At 34.2% G+C, this 19,162-nt stretch overlaps 1 protein-coding gene across 1 annotated transcript in view; it reads right to left on the bottom strand.

Annotated features, from left to right (window-relative positions):
- Nucleotides 1–259: 259 nt before the first annotated feature.
- OSGIN2 (oxidative stress induced growth inhibitor family member 2) overlaps nt 260–19,162 on the bottom strand; it is a 20,665-nt gene continuing 1,762 nt past the window's right edge. Inside the window, exons 2-6 of the mRNA XM_044658180.1 lie at nt 13,557–13,711; nt 12,421–12,557; nt 11,302–11,493; nt 5,688–5,779; nt 260–2,039 (exon numbers count right to left, since the gene is read on the bottom strand). Coding sequence (XP_044514115.1) covers nt 1,007–2,039; nt 5,688–5,779; nt 11,302–11,493; nt 12,421–12,557; nt 13,557–13,711 — 1,609 coding nt within the window. The 3' untranslated portion in view covers nt 260–1,006. The remainder of the gene's footprint in view (nt 2,040–5,687; nt 5,780–11,301; nt 11,494–12,420; nt 12,558–13,556; nt 13,712–19,162) is intronic.

Raw genomic sequence — 19,162 nt, 5'->3', positions numbered from 1 at the left:
GGCAAAAATCATACTGCAGGAAGTACACTGAACTTCAAGTCAGGAAATTCTGTCTAAAGCTTACTACTGACACTGTAAACAAGTCACAACTTCAAAACCTCAGCATACTCATCTTTAAAATGGATGTAATATGAACTATTTCACAGTAGTGTTGTAAGGCTCAAATGAAATAACGTACACATAGCACTTTGCATAAAATGCCAAAAAAGTATATTGTATAAATGTAAGCTACTAAAATTATTAACTCTTCACACAGTAGTAAGAGCACTTTTATAAGCAATTTATTGTTGTACTTCAAATCAAAGTATTACTGGAAAGCTTTATAGAAGTTTAGTAAAGAACAAACCTCCACAAAATACTTTATTAATTTGTCTTAAAATGGCCAAGTTTGCAGATGTACCCCAACAATAATGGACCGTCAAATTATTATTAGAATCTAAGATTAAGAAGTCTGTATTGAATTTAACAAAGAATCTTCTTTTGTTTATAGACCATCTTAATCTAAGTAACAAATAAAATTTACAAAACTGATTATGTAGCAAAATAAATAAAATCTTTTTTAGGAAGTGTTTCCCCACATAACATTCTCTTTGAGACCTAAAATTATATTAAAGTCAATTTCTTAGCTTAATCATCTGATTTTATAATTTCAAGGCAATAAAAGTTTGAAAATTAAACATAAGAAATGGAAGAAAAATAACTGAAATCAAGTCTTGTTAAAATAATGTAACAGTGCTTCAGTTAAAATAAAGGCCTTTTAAAGCTGGCCAGACAAACTGACAGTGTTTTTCATTTCTTTGAAAATTACACCTGGCAGTACAAGGTAGTTTTAAAACAAGAAAATGAAGTTCTCACAACATTTCAAAATGATGAGTATAGTTGTGTACCTCCTGTTAAGCAATACAGGCCCAGCAAAATCAGACCACAAATTATCACTATTAAAAATGCTGACGGCAAGCTGTCCATATGAATTAGTTATGAATTATTATTTGTAAACACAGTAACTTTAGGCTACACCATCACCACCTCCTCTTTCAACAATTAAATGCTGTTTCCTCTTCTGTCTGGTAACTAGACATCGAGTAACACCCAGTGCCCCACCCTTTAAAAATCTTACAAAATTATCTCCAACCAAAGGCCCCAAGGCAAAAAGGTTAGCTTCTTTAGTACACTCATATGTGTATGGATCAATTTCCACAGGATTACCTTTACATGTAATTGGCTGGTTTGAATTATGACCTAAGTCATATCCTTGTTCCTTCAAAAAGGACAGATTAGGATAGGAGCCTATTAATACCACTGCTGCAGATAACTTGAAGATCTTCTTCAATCCAGAGACACTCTGAAGAACACATTTCATGTCCATCTTAAATGAAAGCACATGGTGCTCAGGAAAACTGGTATAAGCTGATGGAAGTTTAGAGTCTATAGAATATGACTGAGTACACATCATATGATAGACTTTATGATATTCAGGATAAAGCTTTTTGGGAAGTTGTTTGAAAATTAAACTTGGATCAGTTACCCGTTTCCGGAACACATGGATTACAGGAATATTATTGTTGTAAGCACACAGCACAGCATCAGCTGCAGTAAGTCCAGAACCTACAATTAAAACTGGGTCCACTTTGCCGTGTAACTTTCCTTTGCTAATGGCAGCTCCAAACTCTGGCATTGAATGAAACACAAAGGGGAAATCTTCCCCTTCAACTTTCAGATAAGTAGGAGAATCCAGAGTTCCAGTTGCTAGAGCTACATTCTCAGCAAAGAGACAAAAAGGGACATGAGAGCCATCAGCTATTCTCTGATAGCCTCTAATCTCCCAGTTTCTCTTGATAAATTTTGCTTTTTCCATTTGTAATTGTGGTGTTGAAATATCATCATTGTCCTGGTCATCATCCTCTTGATCTCTGTAAAGTCTTGATATAGAGGTTATAAATGTATTTTCTCGGAAATTCTTCTGAAGACCCATTACTTTCACATAGTGCTTGTAGTAGCGAGCTATCTCCTCTGGTGTAACTCGGTCACTCTTTATGTTCCTTTATGTGGAGGGGAAAAAAAAATCAATGCTGTAGTTACTATAAAGAACCTCTCTATTCAATAGTTTCTAACCATGCTGCTTCTGTATGGCTCTATTAACAAATTTTCAATTATTCTTGAATTAGGCAAATATTTTTCATATATTATTCTAGCATTATAATATGTTTAAAAAAAACTCAAGAAGAAAAGTCCTTCAGACAACTGTAATCCCTAGTATTATGGCAAAACAAAACAAACAATTGCCCCTCCTTTTTTAATGACTACTAACTCCTCAAAAATAATGAAATCACACAATCTTAGACTGGATTACTTCAGAAGCTCTTTCCAACTCTTAGCTGCCTGATACATCAAATTCCTTTAAAAAGTTACACATAACTCCTCTACTAAGAATACAGAATCTTCTTGTTAACTCATGTCAAATAAGGTAGTTGATGAAAGAAATAAAACATGACTAAAAGTTCTTTATATTCCAAAAGCCAAAAAACTTAGCAAATTTTCCAACTTGGTCATTACTAAAGATGAACTGAATGTGAGTTAGGGCTCCAAAATATTACTATGAATTACTGTCTGTTGAAATGCTATTTAACTTAGAATTTCATTATTTAACACATGAACTATAGAGTTAATTCTTTAGCTATTTTATAAAATTGAAATTATTTAATGTAAATTTTTTATATTATTTACATTGAAATGCAATGTAAATCCAATGAAATCTTGTTGCTATCCAAAATATAACAATTTTCCCTGAAATTTCATTCATAAAGTTTTAGCAAAGTGCTTCAATAAAGTACACCGTTTTATTTACTACAAACATTTAAAGTAAAAGAAATGTTTCGTTTTCATAAAATCTCTAATTTGTAATAATAATCTGACATTTTCATGGCATTTTAAAGTTTTGTGTGAAGCCCTTTTCATTAAATATTTAACTTGATCCTCACATCTACCCTGTGAAATGGGTATTATATATATTGTTCCAATTTACAGGCGAGGAAACTAAAGGTCAAAAATGTCTTGCATGCCAGTGTCAAATGTAGGATTCAAACTCAAGTATCAACAGTGTTCTTTTTACTATGTTAAATAACTTTTCATTTTTTACACACTATAACCCAATTACAGTAAAAAACAATTAAGTTACCTTAAAATGGTTTTATGACAGTCTAATATATTCTGTAAGTAGGAAAAATTATTTCTAAAATATCTTAAATTTGGAAACCCCATATTGGGATTTAAAATTCAAATAATGAAGTAAAAACCTTAAGAATTTAATTGCTATCCAGGCAATATTAATTTCTTTAAATTGCTTCAGATCTAAAATTGGAGGATGAACATTTCTAAAATTCAAATAAAAGCTCTTTATTCTTATGTATCAGCCAAAGAGGAAAATCGACATACTATACAATTTCACTGACTTAAAGCTACTTTCATAGTGAATTTCTGGATTCTCATAAGGACAGTATTTTTGAGCTTGTAATACTATAAATTCTTTTGTACTTTTGACAAATTCTTAATACAAAATTCTTAAATTCAAGGTGAAATAAACCTCATGAAGATGGGAATTAAATTCTGTTCATATTTGCATCTAGCACAATGTTTCTAAATACTAAGCACTCAAATATTTTTTCCAATTGGACAAAGATTTAACTTGAATTATTCTACTAAATCTGCTAATGTGATGACAGTTCAGGAAACATTTTTGTAGACATAAATATCAGTTGATCAACTTTCTGCTTTAGAGTGTACCGTTTTTATGTTTTTAATCTCAAATGACAGTGTTTCCTATGCATAATGAATTCATATACACCCTAACATTCACTGCCTCTAAAAGGTTTTAGTGTTTTCCTATTTTTCTTCTCTGATCATATTTATTTTAGCATTTCATTATTTTAAACTGAAATTTTATCCTTTCAGTTTCTTCTTTCATATTTCTGATGTAGGTATTTTAACTCAGTTAAAGGCTCACTGTCATCTGTCCTGAATAGTCTGCCAACATTCTCATTTAGTCAATTATATCTGCTTCTTTTCTCAGATCACATTCCTGTTCTACACTTCTCAGTCATAAACTATTTACACACTTCCTTCTTACCCAGAGATACAACCATACTTTCACAGCCAGATATACAAATACAATAGTCCAAGTGGACAGAAGATGAAGGTAGTTAGGGTAAAGGAAGGGATAAGAATTAATAAGTAGCTAGATAACTGGAAAATGCAAAGTTTTAGGAAGAGAATAAAAAGCAGAGTAAACAAAAAAAAACTGATAGGAAAAAGATAGATCAACAGCCAACAAAGAAACACATAATCCTTTGTATCATTTCACTATGTTGCTCAAATTTTCATATCATGCAATAGAAATCAACCTATATGAATTAATGCCATAGTTTTCATTTGCTAATGACAATGACTGCATCAAGACTTAAAAAACATTTATAGAGTTTTGTAAATGAAATCCAAAAAGTCTCAATAGTTTGCTCTGTCTACCCAGAAAACACTTAATGGTTAAATAATTCCTATTATCTAGAATACGATATGCAGATGGATGGAGAGACCAGAGAATTGCCCATTAGTTTATATATGCTGGTCTGACAACTGTAGATAAGTAGCAAATTTAGCCTGTTTGTTTAGGAGGAAGAGAGCAAAAATTGGGTCACACTTTTAAAAGTTCCAGGTTTCTCCCTAAAGTTAAAACTTCATCTTTTAAATATTTTATTTTTCCTGATATAATATGCTTACAAAACACAGAGTACCAAATTCTCCAATGAATCAAAAATGAGGTTCACCCAAAACACAATGGCAAGATGGTGGGCATCAAAAGACTAAGACTAGTGATGAACTATGCAAGATATAGAATAAAAGATATCAAGAGACAATTGGTGGCACAGTGGATAGAGCCCCTGTCCTGGGTTAATAAAGACCTGAGTTCAAATCTAGTCTGAGACACTTACTAGCTATGTGACCCAGGCAAGTCACCTAACTTCTGTCTGTCTCAGTTTTCTCCACTATAAAATAGTACCTACCTCTCAGAGTTGTTATGAAGTTCAAAGAAGATAATATTTGTAAAGTGCTCTGCAAACCTTAAAGAGCAAATACTAGTTGTTATTCTTACTCTCATGTAACCAGAAAAGGAAGTCATTTAGGAATGTAATGAGAATAAGGGATAACAGACTCTCATATGTATGAAACAGGAAGAGATCTAGATGGAGCTTCACCTCACCTTCTTCTACCCTCCTTCCCAAACCTCCCTAAAGATTTATGGGAAGATATGAAAAAGGAGTAGCACAGGATAAGTATTTTATGATCTGCATCAGTGGAGGAAGTACTTACAAGAGATCATCTTAAGTACTTAAAAGTATATGATGAAGTACTCAGAGTATGTTCAAAGTATTGTTAGTTTAGAACTTATAGAAAGTGTTTTGAAGAAAATGGTATCCTTGAAGGAAAGGCATAGATTGGAAAAGGGAGAAAAAGCATTCCACATGGAGAAAACTCTAAACAAAGGCATGGTTGTATGACCTTGGCAAGTCACTTAACAGCTTTCAGTCTCCATTTCTTCATGTATCAAATGATATGGCTTAGACAATATGATCTCAGCAAATGTCTCTAGATACAAGACACCATGAAGTATTTAGCAACCTTACAATAATCCTTACCTTCGTTTGGTAGCCACCCAATCCTTAAATTTAAGTCCAGGCAACTCCATCCAGTTTCCAAAGCTGATTGTCAACATAGAACCTTCCATATGCTATTTGGAAAAAAAAAAAAAAAGTCAAAGGCATCATACATTTGAACAACTGCCTAGATTTCCCTCAAACTTTAAACTGACTAAACTCCTTTAACTGATTCTATAAATTTAAAATGGCTAGACTAGATATTCCAATATCTATGTAAAATGCCTAATTTTCCTAATAAACTTTTATATGCTCAGCACCATATCAAAGGACCTATACATTTCCCTAACTCATACAATTTTTAAAAAAATTCCATAATTGTAAAGTTAAATACTCCAGATAACTTTTTAGTTTTTATTATAAGCTGTTCCTAATCAATAAATAATTCAAATATTCAGTTTAGAAGAGAAGAAAATTATTTTTTTTCTTTTAAATCGAGAGGATGTTTATTGTCTAATATCCCAGGTGTCCTAAATTCATCTTACTATCAAGTTATCCGAAAACTGTTAGTCATCATACAATATTCATTCCAAAGGCTGGGCTAATTTGCAGACAACATCCCTCACAGGAGTAAAGAAATAGACCATGATTCTATAAATAAAAAAATGATGGTCCTGGGGGGTAGGTAGGTGGCTCAGTGGATTGACAGCCAGGTCTAGAAATGGGAGCTCCTAGGTTAAAATCTGGCCTCACATACTTCCTAGATGTGTGAGCAAGCTGGGCAAGGCACTTAACTCCCACTGCCCAACCCTTACCACTCTTCTGCCGTGGAACCAATACACAGTATTGATCCTAAGCCTTAAGTTAAGGGTTAAAATAATAATGATGATGATGGTCCACAGATAGAAGCAGAAAGGAAAGGAGTAATACTGAGTCCTTCACAATTCCACATCCTTGTATCTATCCTGCCTTACTTAACTCAGAATCAGTCTAAAAACAAAGACACCATGCCCATCATTTCTGTGCTGTCTGTAAAGCCATTAGCTCCACTTGGCAAACTGAGAACTCTGGCTTCTTGCCTCTCAACTCATTCCACCATGGTTCCCCAAACAACTGAGCAGTGGGAGCTCAAATGATGAAGTATCATTCATGGCTGTCTGAAAAACACTGGAGGAAGGGTATATGAATGTAGTAGTCATAGATCCTGCTTTGGTATAATCTTCTACATCTAGAACTGAAACCAGAACCAAGAGGCTGGAGCACCGGACTTGCTAGATAGAGAACTGCTATAATTTTTTAAGCATTTCACAGAATGAATAGAGCCTTTCATAGCCTGGAGTCAGCCTTTATGCAATGTTTGATAGCCTACTCTAATGTATAATGTAGTTGCTTCAAAGTCAAGAGTTTGGGTTACAAACTAAATTCCACCATTGACTGATGAGTTTGTTTAGGAAAATTAAAGCATATCCATACTTTTTTACCCTTGATTTGAAGTGTAATATTAATTTGCATATAAAATCTAATATTTGATCAATCATTGCCTCCACAGTAAAACATTAGAAATTTTAGGGCCAGAAGGACAACAGTATGATAACGAAAAGTACAAGTTCTCAAACAATTTTGATAAATATTTCACTTTGAAGAGCTATATATAAGGCACGTCTTCCCTTTAAGAAAGCCCAATATATAAAAGTCTGATTTTATAAAATCAATATTACTTGACTATTTGATATTATCTGATTATTTGAGAAGTTTTTCAGTTTGTAAAAGGATTAATTTAAATACAAACCTACAGTGATGCATATAAAATACTATATGATAATATAAAGAAACTAAGCATACACATTATTCTTCAAGAATGCTATTTTTTCTGGGTTTGGATGTATGATTTCATCAGTGAAAGGAAACTTGAGAGTGTGAACTCCTTGCACAAATAAAGAATAATAAGTCATTATAACTTACAATCTTAGAGAGTTATCTGGAGGGCATTAAGAGGTAACTAATGTTCTCTTAATTGCCAAGTCTAATTTTTCAATTCTCATCCTTCTTGACTTCTTTGCAGCCTTTGAATACTGATCACTCTCTTTCCCTTGATACTTTCCTCTCTTCATGACATTGCTTGCTCTTGATTCTTTTTTTTTTTTTTAAAACTTTTTATTACTTCTTGGTCTCTTTGTTAGAATTTCATCTAGATCACACTCATTTAACTATGAGAACCCCCTCACCCCATGGCTCTGTCCTGACCTTCTTCTCTATTTCACTTGACTTCATAAGTTTCCATGGATATGACTATCATTTTTATGCAAATGACCTTTAGATCTCTTTATTGAGTCCTAATCTCTTTTCTGATCTTCAGTCTCACATCTCCACGTGCCTACAGAAATTATGAACTGAATATAGTGCAGACATTACTTAAACATACCACATACATAACTGAATTCATCTTTCCCCCTAAATCCTTCTTTTTTTCTAACTTTTCTATTATTATTGAGAGTACTACCCTCTTCCCAATCCCTTAAAGCTTCCAATTTAGGTGTTATCCTCAGCATCTCATTATTTCTCACCCTTCACCTCCCACTCCAATCCAATCGAATGCAAAGTCTTTTGAATTCTCCATGAACATTTCTCATATTTGGCCTCTTCTCTTCTCTGACATTGCAATCTGGTACAAGCCTTCATTACATCACTCTTGGACTACTACAATAGCTTTCTAGTTGGTCTTTCTGCTTCCATCTCCACCTCCATCCATCCTCCATTTAGCTGTCAAACTGATCTTACTAAAGCACAGGTCTGACCAAGTCACCCTCCTATTAAGCAAACTCTAGCAGCTCTTTGTTATTTCCAGGATCACATATAAAATCTTGTCTGTTTTTAGCACACTTCATTATCTGACTCCTTTTACATTTCTAGTCTTCTCATGTTTTACTCCCTTCTACATACTCTATGATCCAGTGACACTGACCTCCTTGCCACTTGTACTCCTTGTATAAGATACTTCATCTCCCGACTCTGTTCAGTTTCACTGGCTGTCCTCAATGCCTGGAATTCTCTCCCTCCTCATCTCCTTCTCATGGATTCCTTCAGATCCCAGCTAAAATGCCACCTTCTGCAAGAAGCATTTCCCTCTAAGATTATCTCCAAATATCCTGTACATATCTTATTTGTACAGTTTATTTGCATGTTTTTATTCCCCTTCTAGGGGGTGAATCCCTGAGAATATGGAACGTTTGCCTTTTTTTTTAAATATTGCCATAATTAGTAAAGTACTGGGAACATGGCAGATGCTTAAAATGCTTACTGACTTGACTTATTATTAAGTGACTTGCCTATGGTCACATAGCTAGTATATGTCAAAGATAGCACCTGAACCCAGGCCAGCTTGGGCAAAAGCATCGGCTTCTCAGAAACAATGATATATATACAAAAATCTATATTACTAAAATAGATATAGCATAATTTAATTTAAAACTTGTGGCATTTAATTGTATTTATATATTGTATTTTTATAAGAACTAAAGTGCTCCACAGGCAATAACAGGCATAATATCCTATAATGCTTCCACAGAAGATATTATTAAATGAGGCCCTTTAATTCATTAAGCCCTTGAAAAATCTATAGATTTTAAATTAGATTCTTCTTACTTGTAAAAACAGGGGAAAAATTATTCTAATTTTGATATGTCCTACATTATACAATTTATCTGATTTTCCACAAAATCCAAAATAGAACAATCTAAATTTTAATATTTTACTATGAAACAACTCCTGAAACATTATCTATTTAATTCTCACATTACTGACCAGACTGAATATATCTGAGTGTATTAGTAATCAAATTAGAATTCAACATGACTAAAATTAATTAGGTCAATATCCATTATCATCTGAGGTTATTCAATTGCTAAATGTTAAGTGTTATTCTATTAGGACTGTGTCAGTACTAGTGAAGGGTTTATAATGGTAGCCACTTATAGGTATAGGCATTTATAAACTGGGACTTAACTGTATAGCATTTAAAACAAAAAGTAGTCAAATTATCTAAGACTACATAAATGTCTTGTAAATACCTAAAATTTAAGGTTTTCTTCTCCTTTTAAGATGGCTGTATCTTGACTCTAGTACTTCAATGTTTGAGCAAGAGTTTATCACATTCCAGATGCCAAAATGAATAAAAAGTGCAAAATGTCTGAAAAAACAGAGATAAAAGAGGGGCAAGGTATCTTGTATATTTCTAAAAATAGACTTCTTTGTTGTAATTAAAATTGTTGTTCACTGAAAATGTCTAGGCACATTTTAGGAAGGACCCTAATAAGCCAGAAAGTATCCTAAAGAGGGTGACCAGGATAGTGAAGGAATGGAGACCATGCCATTTGAGAATCAGCTGAAAGAAATAGGGATGTTTTTCCAAAAGAAGTCTCAGGAGGATTTCTTGTCTTTATGCACCTGAAAGGTTTTCATGTGGAAGAAGAACTACATTCATTTTGTTTGGCCCCAGAATACAGAATTAGGAGCAATGTAGGCTCATTATAAAGAAAAACTGCTTAACAGTAGGAGATGACCAAAAATGGATCCCGCTAATTCAGAAGTCCTACAATGGAGGCCTTCAAGCATAAAGACCGGATGACTTCTTATCTGGGACATTGTAGAGGAGATGCCTATTCAGACATGGGATAAAATAGATAGTCACTGAGATTTCTTCCAATTCTGAGATTCTGGTTTGAATTTTAAAAGTCAAGCAGGATGGGGGCCATGAGGTGGCTCAATGAATTGAGAGCCAGGCCCAGAGACAATAGATCCTGAGATCAAATTTGGCTTCAGACACTTCCTAGCTATGTGACCCTGGGCAATTCACTTAACCCCCATTTCTTAGTGTGTAAATGGAATTAGCTCATCCTCATTCATTGTTAGACTCTAGCCATCAAAAATAATGTCACCTCACTTAGAATTAAGTGGGGAGGTGAAGATCAGTTACCCACACGTGACAATAAGTAACAAATCAAAAACAAGCCCTTTGGGCAGTCCAAAACAGTGTTGAGGCTGCCATTTGTCCACTTGAAATTGAAGGTGGATGCAGAAAGTGATAAAATATGATGGTAACTTCCTGTAGGGTAGTGGGTGCTTTGAACTTGGTGTTGAAGGATCTCTGCTGAGACCTCAGATGGCTTCCTTCTGAACTGTCACGTAGGTAAGTTAGGCTGACTTCCTTTCTCGTCTCTTGGCATTTCTGGAGGCTCTAGCCTTAGAGAGGCCTCTCTTGCCTATCTAATTGTAAAAGGCCTTGTGGCCAGAAGCCTTGTTTAATTAACTTCTGTGCTCCTTTGCTGGGGCCTCTAAATTCTTCCGGGCCAGAGTTTCTCTCTCTCAATTTCCCTACGTTCAACCTTCCTAATTGTAAATAAACTTCCATAAAAGTCATCCTGACTTGGGTCTATTTTAATTTGAAATCGAGTTAATCCAATTTCTGGCGACCTTACCTTAAATATCTAGTTTCCCCTCTTACATTAGCCCTCACAACTCTTCTGCCTTGCACTGATTCTAAGACAGAAGATAAGGGTTTTTTAAAAAAAAGGCAAGCAGGTCTATCCAGAGGAAGATTACATTCAAAAATTAAATATTAATACACATTAAGACATACATAAAGTAAAATATTACTTACATGCCAAGCCCCACCAGGTGGTCCTTTACCAAGAACCAAGTGAGGAATATAATGATGCTGTTCTAATTTCCAGTGCAAAACTGATGGATAATCATACCCAAAGTCAGCATCTGGATGAAGAAGTGTGTCAAGTAGTATTGCAACTGGATTAGATGATCGGCCTTCAAGACCTTCAGATAAGTATTCTAAATCCTAAATAAATTTAAAAAAAAAAAAAAAGACAGTAGAAGTGAAATGAAAGGGTCACTCACTACTCACTTCCTTTCCTCAGTTCAAGACAATGACCTGGATAAACCTAACATTTAATTTATAGAGTTAATGTATAAAATGTGATACTGTGTAAATAGAATTAGCTCATCCTCATTCATTGCTTAGACTCTAGCCATCAAAAATAATGTCACCCCACCCAACTTAGAATTAAGTGGGGAGGGAAAGGTCTGTTACCCACACGTGACAATAAGTAACAAATCAAAAATAAGGGACTGCCCTTTGGGCAGTCCAAAACAGTGTTGAGGCTGCCATCTGTCCACTTGAAATTGAAGGTGGATGCAGGAAGTGATGAAAGATGCTATCTTTTAAATATGATGGTAACTTCCTGTGGAGACAGTTGGTGCTTTGAACTTGGTGTTGAAGGATCTCTGGTGAGACCTCAGATGGCTTCCTTCTGAACTGTCACGTAGGTAAGTTAGGCTGACTTCCTTTCTCGTCTCTTGGCATTTCTGGAGGCTCCAGCCTTAGAGAGGCCTCTCTTGCCTATCTAATTGTAAAAGGCCTTGTGGCCAGAAGCCTTGTTTAATTAACTTCTGTGCTCCTTTGCTGGGGCCTCTAAATTCTTCCGGGCCAGAGTTTCTCTCTCTCAATTTCCCTACGTTCAACCTTCCTAATTGTAAATAAACTTCCATAAAAGTCATCCTGACTTGGGTCTATTTTTAATTTGAATTTATGATTTCTGGCGACCATACCTTAAATATATAGTTTCCCCTCTTACAATACCATTCCATATACAATGGATTTTCAACTTAAGAAATACTATACTAATAAAATAATCCTAAACTAGAATGTGAATGATGTCGCTTCCAGTTTTAAAAAAAAATTAATATTATACTTAGGAAATAATACCTGATCAATAATGGAGAGATGTCTTGCTTCTTCTAATTTGCTATGCAAAATTGGATTTGGATGTACAGCTTCTGGAGATAAATATGGTCTGTATCCTGTCAACATGTAAGAAAGGCAAATGCCTGAGGGTCCATTTCCTATTAAAAAAAAAACAACAATAGTTTGTCACATTGTAAAGAAACAATGGAAGTCATATTAGAGGTCAAATCCTGACCCTTCAAGGGGGTGTTTAAAAATATTTTAAGTTAAGAGTAACACTGTCCTGAGCACCACTTTTAAGAAATGAAACACAAGCTGCAAACATGGAAATACTTTCAGAATATGAAGATATGATTATCTGACCAGAAACAGGATTTGACCCCTGCAGATATAAATAGTACAGTTATTCAGGCAAATAGCCTGAAGATACCATGAAGGCACAAACAAAAGTTTAAAAATAAAAATATTTCGTCATAAGCAACTTCTTTCTAAAGCTTTAAACCTCTAATCTAAGGAGAAAACAAATCTTAAATAGCTAATGACAACTTGAGAATACTTAGGATTAGCTAGTGAAGAACTGACTTCAAATCCAGCTCCATACTCCTGGCTGTGTCTGCCTCATTTTCCTTAACTGTAAAACAGTGAATTTATATTTCTAGATCCTGGCATATGGTAAATTCTTAATAGATATTTGCTAATTGCTATATTTAGTATAATTAAATATGGTAGGTATATAGTATGATGTTCACATGGCTCGTTTGGTTAACTGAAGAGGAAACTAGCTCAAGGTTACATTAACTGTGTAATACTCCAAAAGTCATATAGTCACCCCATGTCTTTATTGGTTTATACCTAGCATGAATTTTTTTTTTTGAGAAAAGTACAATAATACCAGTATTTCCTTTTAAATAATGATTCCTTAACTAATACATTACAAAAGCCAACCTAATCTTACCAACAACTTAATTAGTGATTTTATAAACAACAGATATGCTAAGAGAACTGTATTTTAGACTAATAAACTGATCTAAAAATTTTAGTTTAAAATTTCATATAATACCACGGCAAGAGGATCTTGATTAAACAAGTTGGGGGTTTTTTACAAAGTAGCAATGATAATGCCAGTGATATTTAAACATGAAATGGAAATAACTTACCGACTATTACCACAGGCAAAGTCAGTGATGAGTCTTCGGGTAAAGAAGTTTCTTCAACTAATGGCATTGCTTTAACTTTTCTGCTGAAACTGTCACCAAAATACTGTACTAAGGAATTCAAAATCTGCCCTTCAGTTTCAGGGTTGTTATAGTTTCTTTAAGAAGAAAAAAAGAACAGAATGTATAATTAGCTCAATCTTCATGTCATCATTTATATTCTGTGATCTCAGGTTTTTCTGCATTTGTTCTATCACTTTTTTTTTTTTAAACCCTTAGCTTCTGTCTTGGAGCCAATACTTTGAAGAGTGGTAAGGGCTAGGCAATGGGGTTCAAGTGACTTGCCCAGGGCACACAGCTGGGAAGTGTCTGGGGTCAGATTTGAACCCAGGACCTCCCATCTCTAGGCCTGGCTCTCATACCACTGAGCTACCCAGCTGCCCCCTATCACTGTTAAATTAACTAGGATAGGAACTTGATCTGCAATTTCACTGATACAAGGAACTCCCTTATAAGTAAACTTCCACTTATAATTTATAATCTTAAGAGTTGCATTGAGCTCTGAGCAGTAAAGTGACTTTCCTGGGGTGACACAATCAGGATGTGTTAGAGGCAATACATTTTTGATTGTTATGAAATTCAGTTTATTTTTTTTTGTTTTAAAATAATTTATAAACTCACATAACTTAACAAAATAACTTGTTAATTTTACCTAGGAATGCATAAAACCTGATGAAGTTTCAAATATTTGTTCTACTCTCTGCTAATTTACTAATGCAGGCAACTAATCCCTGCTGAACACACAACTCAAAACTAGTAATTTCTCAGAATCTTTTATGTTGGTCTTTAGTAGATGCCACTGTACAAAGGGATCACTTTTTACATCTAGAAAGGGATTCCTGAACTACAAATTGTAGATTCATACATGAAACTGAAGTTAAAGGAATCTATATATCAACCAACAAGCATTCATTAAACACTATGATGTGCTAAGCCCCAAGGATACAAAAATACAAGCAGTTTCTGATATCAAGAACCTTATACAGTTTACTGAGATGACATGTACATATATAAGTATATACAAAATAAATACTAAAAGTAATGTTTTAGGAGGAAGGCACTAGCAGCTGATAATAAGCCCACATTTGACCACAGCAGCTAAGGGGAAATCAGGAAAGGCTTCATGTAGAAGGTGGTGCCAAAGTTGAGTTTTGGAGGAAATTTGGGATTCTAGAGGATGATTCTAAGGAGATAACCTATGCAAAGACATAGACACGGGAGTATCCTGTGAAGAACAGCAAGAAGGCAAATTTGGCTCCACTATAGTGTGTGAAAGAGAATGATAAAGCTGGAAAAAGCAGACTAGAGTGTGAAAGATTACACAGTTAGACCTTTGTTTTAGGAGCTGTGGAGGATAGGCTGGAAAGATAAGGCAAAGGCAAAGAGACTACTGCATTAGGCAAGAGGTAATGAGATACTGAACTAAAGTGGTGGCTATGTGAGTGAAAAGATTAGGACAAGAGAGATGCTGCAAAGGCAAAATCTCCATTTGTCAACTGATTAGATAAGTGGGGTAAAGGAGAGAGTAAGAAATCAACAATGGCATTGAGGTTCTGAATATGGGTGACTGGAACAGAAATGGGGAAGTTCAGAAAAGGGGGATTTTGCAGAGGAAAAGAATAAGGAAGTTAAATTTCAAAACAGTTAAGTAAACTCTGAAGTCTGCCCTAGCCCCTCTCCTCTTCATAGTTTCTTTCCCGTACATATTATCCATTGCTATAGTTTCAATGTATCACCTGGAAAGAGATGATTTCCAAACCTATACATCTAATACTATTTCTCCTCCAATTACCTGCTGGGAATTTCCACTAAAATGTCCCTCTTGTACCTAATGCTTACATATTCAAAGTTGAACCCATGAAATCTAGCCACCAAAATCTGACCTTCTTTCAATGTTCTTGGTTTCTCTTGATTACAGTATTATATTTATTATACAATAAATATATAATATAATATAATATTATATATACACAAGGCTCAAAACACATTGAAGTTTTTTTTACTTTTCTTCCCTCTATTCCTTATCTCTTATTCATTAAAGTCTTGCCAACCTCACTGCATAACATCTCTTGTATTCCATTGCTGATCTTTTCAAAGTTGAACCTTCCTCCTCTTAACTTGAAGTATATTAACATCCCCATCCAGTATCCTAGCTTTCAGTTCTTACCTTCTCTAATCTATCCTTTATATGTAGACTATGATTTTCCTAGAGAATAGGTGTGACCATGTCACAACCCTGCACAAAAACCTTCCTATTACTTACAGGATAAAGTACAAATTCCTTACCCTGACATTTCAGGACCTCAATATCCAGATTTCCTCCATGCTGCTCCTCTTTGCTCATTTTGATTGGCCGTCCCCCAATCTATTAATCCCTCCTTGACTCCTACATACAAAAATCCTCTTCCTTCAAGACTACATTTAGCTTCTGTCTCCTCCATGAAAACTCTAAATTTTCTCTAGATGAAATGACCATCCCCCTCTCAAATTTTCTTGCTGCCATGGATCTCTTACAGGCCTGATCTTTTCTTATTGAATTCCACCTTGTTTGTTATTTGTGTTATTCCCTCTATTAGACTGTCAGTAAGGGTAAGGCAATGGAAGTTAAGTGACTTGCTCAGGGTCACACTGCTAGGAAGTATCTGTGGCTAAATTTCAACCTAGGACCTCTCATCTCTAGGCCTGTCTCTCAACCCATCTTGAGGCACCTTGCTCCTGAACTCTAAGTTTCTTGAGGGGTAGATATTATGTGTTACTTTTCCATCTTTGCATACACAGCACTTAACTGAGTACCTAGGCATTTAATAAATGTTTATGGAATTGAGTGACCTTTCCACAACTAAGTTGTGAAGCCATAACTAGAAATCCCTCAATATAAATCTAGTATTCCTTTCAGCCTAATATTTTTTCCCTTTAGGTCTGAACTTGAGATTTTATCATCGTGAAGAAATGGTATAAATATTATGTCTACAAAAGTAGAGCTGATAAGCATCTCTAATGTGGTCTAGGGATCCACAGATCCATGTCAATTCTTAAAGACTCTTTCAGGGGGTAGTCTTCAAGGTCAAAACTATTTTCCTTCTAATATGAAGCCATTTTAATTTCTCATGATAAATATCAATCAATAGATATAACATACAAACAAAAAGCTCAATAAGTTTTAAAACTATAAAGACAGAACATGAATTTGAGAACTGATGGCTGGCAGAATTCTCTGGTACACTGAGAGGTTACAAGTGTCTTGCTCAAGGTCAAACAGTCATTATGTACCAAAGCTAGGTCATCCTGACTCCAAGGTCAGCTTTATCCAAGCCTTATAGCTTCAACAACACTCCCTTCTAAATTTCCCTTAAGTTAACTGAATGTTCAACTATAGAAAGCTGTATGTTACAGTACAGAATACTTCCATGTACAGCTAACATTTTTATGTCATACTGTGATAATTCACTATTATATTGAAATACTTTACTATTCATTATATATAAGAATTGTCAAATAGCTGGTAAGTATCTGAAACCAAATTTAAACTTAGGTCTTGACTCTAGATCCAGTCCTCTTTCCACTGTGCCACCTAGTCGCCTCTACATTTATATAAAAATAACATTAAAGCATTTATTAATATAATGATCTATCTTTATACAAGTAGACTTATTTACTTTTTAAATGATCCTTATCTTCTACCAGATGTGTAGGAAGCATAATGAGGAAAATTACTTTTTCCTGTTTACATATATTACTAGTAAGAAAGTGGCAACATTTGATGTAAGTAATAAGTTGTTGGAAGAACTCATAGATATTTTACAGTGTCAAAAAACCAAAAGTGTATTAAAAGGAAAATAATTAGACTGAGTATGAATGAGTATTTGAATTCTTTTAAGGAATATTTCTAGTTTGAGACCAATAATACTCAAAATTCTTAGAACTCTCTTAGTAATACTGGGAAAGTTTAAAGGTGTTGGCCATGAAATATTTAATATTTTCAACTTTTAAGTGCATAGAAGAAACCTAAGATTCAAATATACCATATTTCTCAAAATAGAAACTGATAGAAAAAGTTCCTAAGGCTGTTTTCTAGTTGAAGTTGTTAGATTTGAAGTTCTAACAGGATACAAGAGTGCAGTTTTAATGTTATTATCTTCTTCATGAGAATTCTGCAACTATTAACATAAAGACTGAAAACACAACTTGCACTGCACTTTTTAAGCCTAAGGTTATAATTTGCTTGATCATGCCAACAAATCTAAAAAGTTCTAAACATATCCTGGTTGCCTACAAAAATGTTTCTCCCCCATGCCTGGTCAGTGTATATAAAAATTCTGCAAAATACTTTTTTTTTTCCTATTCAAAATACTGAGAGTAGCTCACAGTTTTAAGCTTTCCATTTTTAATTCAAAATTTTGCTTTAACTCACCACAAATTATACCTGGTTATATTAAAGCACAATGCAGAACATCTGTTCCAAATTTTAAGTAGAACCTAATATTTGGTATTGCTGACTGTTAAATCAGTTTTGTGGCCATATATTATAAAACATTGGGATACTATTTGATTATTCGTGTGATGCTTGCTAAATATTTGTGAATCTAAAAACCAGACTTTGGACCAAAAGAAAGAAAATCAACAAAAACAAAGTCTGTTTCACTATTAAAACATACAAATGGTTACAAATATCCTATTAATTTACCAGGTATAAATAGTGTAATAGGCATAGTCTGAAAAAAGCAGAAACGGGAAAACAGTATACATGACAACAATATAAATAGAAAGAACAGTAAGATGAAACCTAAAGTTAGTTATAATTGCCAAGCCTGTAGTTCAAGAAGATATCAAAAAATGCACTCAATAACTTCACCGTAGATGTAGGAAACTATGGGTGAAAGATACTGCATATTCTTTTCTGACCCACTGATATGTTGGCTGATTGTGCTGTTCTGCCTTTCCTCTCTTTTTTCTTAATCTCTGTAACAAATAATGGCTCCTTGAGTGCAAGAAGAGGGGTACATATTTGAAATCAATGGGATGTAAAAGCAAAGGGCATCAAAAACATGAATTTTAAAAAACAAGAGGATTATCTTCCATTTTGTATCTGAGTTAACTATATTTTCTCTATTTGGGAGAAATGGCTACATTTGACTTATCAATATAAAACCAATGCTCTTTCAGTTAATGTTAGGCATTTTAGGAAGTTTAAAATTTTGTATCATACCCTAATACTGATAGAATAAAGAACACATCTTCATTAAAGGTCAACTTTGATGGCTAATATAGATGTATCAGTCAAGTAATCACAATTATATTTTGTTACTTGCATTATTAAAATCATTAGTCAGACAATCCTTAAGGTTCAGTAAATATATATTACTACATTAAAAAAGGTCCATTTCAGTAGAATGGAAAATCATAACTCTCTACTTTCAGGACAAGATTTTTTTCTCTTCTGAAAAATGAAGTAAAAGAAAGTAGGGCCCCGCCCCCCACCCCACCCTCATCACTCACAAGCAAAATCTTTTAAAAACTTTTTAATTCCCCCCCCCCAAAAAAATCTGGCA

Source organism: Gracilinanus agilis, chromosome 1, assembly GCF_016433145.1.
Source record: "Gracilinanus agilis isolate LMUSP501 chromosome 1, AgileGrace, whole genome shotgun sequence".
NCBI lineage: Eukaryota > Metazoa > Chordata > Mammalia > Didelphimorphia > Didelphidae > Gracilinanus > Gracilinanus agilis.
This window is presented reverse-complemented; position numbering and strand designations above follow the sequence as displayed.